The 8452-nt window shown below is 34.9% G+C and overlaps 3 protein-coding genes across 3 annotated transcripts; 2 read left to right on the forward strand and 1 right to left on the reverse strand.

Annotated features, from left to right (window-relative positions):
- The first annotated feature begins 996 nt into the window (after positions 1 to 996).
- Positions 997 to 1588, forward strand: LOC106296870. The gene has a single exon (XM_013733106.1). It carries the CDS (start codon positions 1048 to 1050, stop codon positions 1483 to 1485), a length of 438 nt encoding a protein of 145 aa, XP_013588560.1. The 5' UTR covers positions 997 to 1047; the 3' UTR covers positions 1486 to 1588.
- A 20-nt stretch (positions 1589 to 1608) lies between these two features.
- On the reverse strand, positions 1609 to 4112 carry LOC106296869 (60S ribosomal protein L6-2). The gene is made up of 4 exons (XM_013733104.1): positions 3789 to 4112; positions 3394 to 3500; positions 2088 to 2269; positions 1609 to 1961 (listed from the first exon to the last, which is right to left on the reverse strand). The coding sequence occupies exons 1-4, from the start codon at positions 4043 to 4045 to the stop codon at positions 1806 to 1808; spliced, it is 702 nt and encodes a 233-aa protein (XP_013588558.1). The 5' UTR covers positions 4046 to 4112; the 3' UTR covers positions 1609 to 1805.
- Positions 4113 to 5831: 1719 nt separating this feature from the next.
- On the forward strand, positions 5832 to 7772 carry LOC106298877 (transcription factor MYB122-like). The gene is made up of 3 exons (XM_013735007.1): positions 5832 to 6289; positions 6408 to 6537; positions 6895 to 7772. Exons 1-3 carry the CDS (start codon positions 6025 to 6027, stop codon positions 7610 to 7612), a joined length of 1113 nt encoding a protein of 370 aa, XP_013590461.1. The 5' UTR covers positions 5832 to 6024; the 3' UTR covers positions 7613 to 7772.
- The last annotated feature ends 680 nt before the right edge of the window (positions 7773 to 8452 follow it).

Consider the following 8452-nt stretch of genomic DNA (forward strand, 5'->3'; position numbering starts at 1 on the left):
TTCAAAATAATATAAGTTTTATAATTTTCGCAGATTAAAAATAAATATTAAATAGCTATTATTAATATTTTTTGTAACTAATTATTTTCCATAATTTTTAGTAACCAATAGAATTTTAATAAACATAATTAACTTTCTTCTTAAGTTTACAATATATATCATTAAATAATATATTGAAAAATGTAAGGAAAAAAATTTAAAACAATTAACAAATGAAGTATTAATTAACTATTGGCAAGTGCTTTACAAATTCGATCGTCTCGTGGGTTGCGTTCTCTATCAAAAGTTGCGTTTACTATAGAAATCAGTCACCTTTGTTTTCTTGCTACTGATTGTGTGTATAACTTACTGAAAACAGAAAATGTAGAATATATAAACCAAAAGTGTACGTCTCTCTCGTAGGTGAACAAGAACAAAAAACAACCATTAACAGTGTAAGACTTGAGGAGACAGATGCTCAATAAAACTCATAAAAAGGTTGCTGAAGTCTAGAAAACAAGCTCATGTGGCTTCATTCCCTGTTTCAGTGAAAACCTTGCGCCGAGGTGATAAATGTTAGTTGATAGATGTTTTTTTTATTTCGACAATATACTGTATACGGTTAATAATAACATCACTATTCTTTGTATGATCATATGATGTATAGTTTACCAATTCTTTTTCCTTTAGAAAAACACTAGAATATATTAATATCACTTTACTAGTCAAACAAATACATTACGTGGTAGTTGCAGAAACTAAAGTCAAAATCAGATCAACAGTTAGCGTTTGCTTCACCTCTAAGAGAACAATGGATGATATGTATTTTGTTATAGTATTATAGTTTGAGAAGCTTTATATGAAGCTGATGAGGATTTATCCGCTTTATTCACTTTTCCATGTCATTCTTTAACAAACACTGGTCGGCTAAAAGCTCTTCAAAAGACTAATGTTCATGTGCACATGCGCTATATATAGATCGTCATCCGCAAATATGCAAATAACTAAAGATCCCAACGTTCTATCGACAAATATTGATCTTCAAGAACCAAAACAGCATAAGCTCCAATGGCAACGACTAGCTCTAGTAGCAGCACTTCGTTGTATCCTCCTGTCCAGCAACCGCAACAGACATTAGTAGGCAATGAGATCGAACCTACGGCGACAAATGCTAATCTGGTGGCCGCACCAAACGGTCCAAACCACTACTCGTCCGGCTCCATTGGACCCTTCTTCGCTGTCATCTCTGTTCTCGTCGTTCTTGCAGTTCTCTCCTGCTTCTTGGGCCGGATATGCGCACGGCGAAGACGTCAGAGAAGTGGTGTAGTGGCTGAAGTCAATCCGTTGGAGATGATAAAGAGTCGTGGGCTATTAGGGTGGCTGAGACGGAAATGGACACGGTGCTTGACCGGAGACGTGGAGGCTGGAGCTAAAGTTACTGACTGCACCGGCAAAGAAACACCTAAAGATGGTGATCATACTCGTCTAGAAGCTCCTCCAGCTTGAGCTTCGATTCAAGATATGTGTGATTGAGAGAGAAAAGTAATAAACATTTTTAGAAGCGTTTCAACTAGAATGTAAGCAAATTTTATCATATACGAATGTTGTTTCAGCTCTTCAAAGCCCATCTTATGGAACTTTATACTTCATTGTTACAAATCTCACGTTCAAAAATAAGATAGAGAAAACATAAATATGTAAAACAGTAAATATAGAAATGTCAGAAGCCAAAATTTGTCTTTGATTGATGAACAAGACCAATACCAACCATTCAGAGGGTAGAACTAAAGGAGACACTCTAAACACCACAAAAAAGGTTATGAAATCTAGAAAACAAGCTCATGGGGCTTCATCCCTTGTCTCAATGAGAACCTGGCGCACAAATAAGTCTTCAGCTCTGGAACTGCTTCAATGGCTTTGATCAAAGCTGCATCCACAGCCTTCTGGTCATCTTTCTTCCCTTGTGGAATCTCCTTCTTCTCCTGTGGGATGAAACACCCATAAAGTGGTCAAGAGTAGTTGTATGGTAATGTACAAAGGAGAGAACTTCTGAGTTTTAATACTCAACAAAAATAAAAAAGAGTAAGAAGAGAGTGGACTTGATATACCTCTTTCTCTGCCTCAAAGAACTCTCCTTCTCCCTTCTTGTTCTTCTTCTCGGCAACCTTTCCAAAATACTTATCATCAAATTTATCAAGGCTAACTCCAGAGATGTCAACCTTTGTGGACGTGCCGATCACATAAGACTGGCTAACACGTCTCAAAGGAACACCATTGATCTTGAACGGTCCTGAAGGCCAAATAGCAAAAACAGGAACCGTCAGGTGACAAAAAAAACAGTGAATGAAATATGCTTCAAATGTAGGGATGTTAACCATCTTTTGTTTATTATAAGCTCAGCCCTATTTTAGCCCAACCATATTTTAACCCTATTATAATCATATTATAATCAATGGTTAGGGCTCGTACTAGGTTAGGGCTGGTACGAGGGTTAGCTCGTTTAATTAAAAAAAATATTTCATTTATTTTTGTTCTCAAATTTTAAAGATAAAACTAGAAAAATTAAGATATGATATGATTCTTTCCTCCAATCCGTTGAGCATCAAAATCAAAAGTTTTCCAGCCAAAATCGCAAAATCGAGTTTTTCCGTCAAAAACAAAAATTGTGTTTTTTTCGCCAAAACCTAATTTGAGTTTTTTCCACCAAAACCACAAAATCGAGTTTTCCCGCCAAAACCGCAAAATCGAGTTTTCCCGTCAAAACCGGCAAATCGAGTTTTCCCTTCAAAACTGTAAAATCGCGTTTTCCCGCCGAAACATCAAAATCAAGTTTTCCGCCGAAACCGGCAAATCGGGAAACCGCAAAATCGAGTTTTTCCCCTCAAAACCGCAAAAACGAGTTTTCCCGTCAAAACTGACAAATCGAGTTTTCCCACCAAAACTACAAAATCGCGTTTCCCGCAAAAACCGCAAAATCGAGTTTTTCCGCCAAAACTAAAACCAGAATATCGAGTTTTCCCGCCAAAACCGGCAAATCGAGTTTTCCCGCCAAAACCGTTTTACGTTTTCACGGGAAAACTTGATTTTGTTGTTTTGGTTGAAAACTCGATTTTGCGGTTTCGACGGAAAATTTCGTTGTTTAGTTTTTGGCGAGAAAACTCGACTTTAAGGTTTTTTTGGTGAAAAACATTATTAAACATTGTATAATAGTTGTGTGAATCAAAATAAAAGGATTAGAATTTAAACATTGGTCCTATTAGGGCCAACCCTGTTTAAACTCTGTTTAAAAAATGAGGGTTAGGGTTACAAATGGATTCGCAGAGTTAGGGCTAAACCTGTTAGGTTGAGCCCATATTAACATCCCTATTCAAATGATTAATAGAAAGTGTCATCATCATGAGAACAAAAACACACCTGACACAAGAAGCAAACCAGAAGGAAGCTGCTTCAAGAAGACAACTCTCTTGCCCTTGAACCGACCCGCAAGTATAATCAACACTGTCCCTGGAGTGATGCTGGATCTGCAATACAGGTCATAAGGAGATTGCACCGTATAAATATCATCATAATCTCACTACATTATACAAAACAAAAACGAATTAGCATGTCTTAGCCATCAAAAAATTCAACATATGGAACAAAGCTATTTCAGACAAATCTCAAATAACATAAGCAAAATCAGACAACCTTTCCACCTTTTTGGCGTTGACTTAACTCTTAACCAAATCAACTAAACACATACTATAAGACAGTTGCATCAAGCTGCTACGTTTCTATCCAAGTCCAAGACCAAGGGACAGTGAAAGTACCTGAGCTTGGTGGGTTTTGGTTTGCGTCTGTTGGCGAGAGGCTTCTTCACGTCTTCAGCAGGATAGAACTTCGGGGGCTTCTCCACCGGAGCATCAGCCTTGGACTTAGCGTCGTGGCGAGGGAAAACGCCGCCGTTTTTGGCCTTGATAGCCCAAAGACCCCTCTTGTGGTACATCTGCGACCTCGAGTATTTTCCAACTCCCCTGATCAGATCAGGGTTTCTGCTGACCTTCGCCGTCCTCTCTTTCGCCGGCATCGTTGAAGGGGATGATGACAAGTTTTTTTTTTTTCACCGGCTGCGAAAAAATGAGGGAGAAGGAGAGGCTGAGATTAACGAATTGGAATTGACATCATAAGCCCTAAGTTATTATGGGCTTTGTAGTTTTATTGGGCTTCAATATGTGGACCATTCATTAAAGAGGAAGCCCAAACATTAAACAATGGTCAACCGAGTAAGCGAGCCTACTTCTCACGGTGGCGGTCAGTTGAGGACAAAGAGTTTGGTGGTTTTAGGCCATTGCGAAGTCACATCACATGCATCATACATCTATTGGAATAAGAATATTCCAATGATGCACTCATTTAAATGAGACTCCTTAAGAAAACTTTATTCAACAAGTCTATATGATTACTTAGTCTAGATACAAAATGTGGACAAATATTTCTTAAGAGTAGAAAAGTTATTGATCCCCATTTACGTTATATATCTTCTCATTTTGTTTTCATCGCCTGATTGTTGATTTGGTTATATGTTGTCTAGGTCCGGTGTTTTTAGGGGCCAAGTTGTAGGTTAGTAGTTTCTTTAAAACTGCAACGACGTCGACTACATAAGTACATTACCACTTTCCTTGAACTTTCAATATGTTGTATAACCAAGACCGCCAACTAGTTTCGTATTTTTCTTAGTTACTTATCAGAACTATTTTCTCGTCGTGTAATGTTTTTTAAACATTTTTTTTTTGTATTGTTTCTTGTTTGTTACTACAATGTTACTATCGGTCTGTCTCTTGAAAAGTCTCGCACTCCATCTTTTACAATTGATTTTATTCTAAACAAATAACACTGTACATGCACGTACTCTTTTGGCTTTTGTTGCTCTGCATATCTCGAGGTAAGTATTTTTTTTCTCGCAACTCGTGTGGCACGAAGTCGTGAGCTATGACTTTAGACAAATTTTAACTACAATAACTAATGGATATTGATGACTGATGAGAAAATTCATCTAAAAGGCAATATGATAGTAGAGCTATACGTTCAACGTTCCGACTCTGTTCATTACATTTAACATATGGTTTGGTGTTCAAACCTGTATTTAAGTTTAGTTTTGATCGGTTTGGTTAAATTCGAATTGAACATCCTAAAACTAAATTAAATATATGTGTTTCTATCCACGTATTTCTGACTATTCTAATGTTGAATCCATTAGCTGGAACAAAGATCTAACGTTTTAAACAATGAATTTAGACTTCGACCAAGGTTTTAAAATTGAATTAGGAAAAGATAAAACACCACGTCTTGATGTGGACGGAAAATTATAAAAAGTGGTACGAGTTTGTAGCAGCCACATGCGAAATAGTATCCGTCAATTATCTTCTACTGAAATTTTTTTCTCAAGCTACGTTTTACAAAAAATTTATATAGGACTTGTGACATAATGGAACAATATATTGGATATTTTTTTCCTTTGGTCCAGTGATGTTCCGAGCTTGGATCCAGAACTGTTTGTCATACAAGTTAGTATGGATACTGTAGTTAAGTATTAGTAACTGCAAAGGATGAAACTCCTACGAACGATAAGAAACAAACTTTCAAAATAAAAGAAATAATAATATTGGCTAGCTAGAAAATCAATAATACGTACAAGAACCTCCACCGCAATCTTTTCGCACTGACAAAGTCTGCACATTTTTTAATAAGAGTAGAGAGATATTTTATAATCTATAAAAAGGTGGAAATCCACGTTTGCAAACAATTAAAAATGACGCCGTCGTCTGCACAGAGCCACGCACGCATAAGATAAAAAGCTCACCGCTCCTTCTTGAAATTTCTCACTTGCCTTAGCCAGCAGCCAAGTGAAAGCAAACAGAGCTCTCTCTTCTCTCTATACTTTTCATCTCAAAATACGAAAATATATCAGTTTTTTTTAGAAGAAAATATCAAGTTATATGTATATTACAAAAAGCATAGTATCGAGTAAGAACAATATGTCGATAAGACGTATCTATCCATGCCTTAATGTTCTCATCAAAAGATCATGTCCTTTCTTTCTTTGATCTATCACCAGACCACAACAAAAAATCTTTATTTTTTCTTCTTTCTCTCTTTTTTTCTTTCTCTAGCTTCTATTGTAACAATCAAAAATCAAGAATGGTACGGACACCGTGCTGCAGAGCAGAAGGGTTGAAGAAAGGAGCATGGACTCAAGAAGAAGACCAAAAGCTCATTGCATACGTTCAACATCACGGTGAAGGAGGTTGGCGAACCCTTCCCGACAAAGCTGGTATATTATTTTCTCAAAATCAAATTATTAATTCCCCCAATTTGGCATATTCAATCAGCTTTTCTTTGCATTATACAGTTTCATTATTATTTAATGCTTTTAAATCATAAAATTATAGGACTCAAAAGATGTGGAAAAAGCTGCAGATTGAGATGGGCCAATTACCTTAGACCTGACATTAAGCGTGGTGAGTTTAGCCAAGAGGAGGAAGATTCCATCATTAATCTCCATGCCATTCATGGCAACAAGTAAGTATTTAATTTTAGAATATCACATTTGCTTAAGGAAATTAAACTATGCTAAATAATTTCAGTATTGATTTGCATTTGTTATACTTATATTTATAAAATTGTTTATATGGTTTGTGTATGATATCATATTATAATTTAATATTGTCAAATAAAAATATTTGTAAGATATAAACTGTAAAAGCCAATGCCAATACCAAACTCATTATATTATTGTTATAAGAAATTATTTTAAAATAAAAACAATTGAGCAGAATAATTTAGGTGTAAAAGTGGAATAAACTAAAAAAAACTACCCCCATTATACAATGTGATGCCAATATGCCAAGTAGTAATAAATAATGTTTTGATGATCAGATGGTCAGCCATAGCTCGTCGATTACCAGGAAGAACAGACAACGAGATCAAGAACCACTGGAACACTCACATCAAGAAACGTCTTATAAAGAAAGGCATCGATCCCTTGACCCACAAATCACTTGACCATTCCGAGACATTGCCGGATAAAAGCATCGGTCATCAGGAGGATGATGATCAGAAGTCAAACAATAAAAAGTCCTTAGGGCCATCATCAGCTCGGTTCCTGAACAGAGTAGCAAATATATTTGGTAAGAGACTCGACCACAGTGCTCTGTCTGATATTATTGGAAGTGGTGGCCCATTTACTACTCACACTACTCCAACTACTAGTGCTTCTGAATGTGAGAAGTCAACAAGTTCTCTTTCCACACCAAACTCTTCTAATCTCCACATGATCCACGATGCAACATCTTTGTCCTCGTCTACGTTCTCTAACGATACCTCCGCTCAGTTAGTGTACGACAATATCTTTGATGACGTAGAAGATATGACGGGATTTTCATCAAGATTTTTGAATGATATTGTTTCTCATGATGATGAAGATCTCTTGATGCTGGATGAATCTTCTTCAGACAATACTTTGTTCATGAAGGAACTTACAATGATTCTCAAAGGGGATAAAACCGAGACGATGTCGTTTAATGATAGCCACCTGGCGGCCATCAATGTTGTTGATGACTACTCCTTTGAAGGGATTGACAACTGGTTTGGATAAAGTATATGTACATACTTGTTCAGATGTTTAAAAAATGGTTGAGATATTAGTTTCCTGCGGGATTGAAAGTCAACATTTTATGATGATGATGAAAATATGCAAGTATATCAATTAGAATTTGATTTTTCTGAGTTTTTAATATAGTTCGTGTGAGTTTCTAAATGATTGTGATGTTTGTTTTGTAAGAAATTTCAAATCAATAAAAAAGTTATGTTTATAAGCTCTATAAATTAATACTCGATAAATTAATGAACACTATAAATTAATAAAAAAAATTAGTTTCAAATTGGATCGGTTCAAAATATGGCACAAAATGATAAAATAATAATATTATAGAAAATTTATGTAAATTTATGGGTCCATTAAAATTATAAATTAATAATTTATTTTATATAAGTACAAACCAACCATTATATTATTTGTTTTATATTCGCAATAAAATTATCTTTATATTTTTTTTAATTTTTAACATATTTTGATGAGATTTAGTAAAATTATATCTAAAACCACATTTAAATTCTATGAAACATATTTTATAACACCAAAAAATATATTTCAAAAAGTTAATATACTACAAAATAGAAATCTTTAAAAAAAAATTATACTACCAAAACTTTTAATATATCTTTTTGTATATATACTACAAAAAAATCTTCTTAAAAAATCTTCATATAGAAAAATCTAATTTTTTTTATTCTAAATTAATAACTTCATAAATTAATAAAATATCAAAGTCACAACATTATTCATTTATAGAGTTTTAATGTATGTGGTATCGTGTTTGAATCGGAAGAAACATTCTCTGATATATATTAACCACCAACTAACAAACGAACAAAT

The sequence above is a fragment of the Brassica oleracea genome, chromosome C6 (assembly GCF_000695525.1).
Source record: "Brassica oleracea var. oleracea cultivar TO1000 chromosome C6, BOL, whole genome shotgun sequence".
Taxonomy (NCBI): domain Eukaryota; kingdom Viridiplantae; phylum Streptophyta; class Magnoliopsida; order Brassicales; family Brassicaceae; genus Brassica; species Brassica oleracea.

Coding starts and splice junctions, on each gene's coding strand:
- LOC106296870 (XM_013733106.1), top strand. CDS start 1,048: ATGGCAACGACTAGCTCTAGTAGCAGCACTTCGTTGTATCCTCCTGTC.
- LOC106298877 (XM_013735007.1), top strand. CDS start 6,025: ATGTTCTCATCAAAAGATCATGTCCTTTCTTTCTTTGATCTATCACCA. Junction 6,290..6,407: donor AACCCTTCCCGACAAAGCTG/GTATATTATTTT, acceptor ATAAAATTATAG/GACTCAAAAGATGTGGAAAA. Junction 6,538..6,894: donor CATGCCATTCATGGCAACAA/GTAAGTATTTAA, acceptor TTTGATGATCAG/ATGGTCAGCCATAGCTCGTC.
- LOC106296869 (XM_013733104.1), bottom strand. CDS start 4,045: ATGCCGGCGAAAGAGAGGACGGCGAAGGTCAGCAGAAACCCTGATCTG. Junction 2,270..3,393: donor TGGTTTGCTTCTTGTGTCAG/GTGTGTTTTTGT, acceptor TTTGGCCTTCAG/GACCGTTCAAGATCAATGGT. Junction 1,962..2,087: donor TCTTTGAGGCAGAGAAAGAG/GTATATCAAGTC, acceptor TTCATCCCACAG/GAGAAGAAGGAGATTCCACA.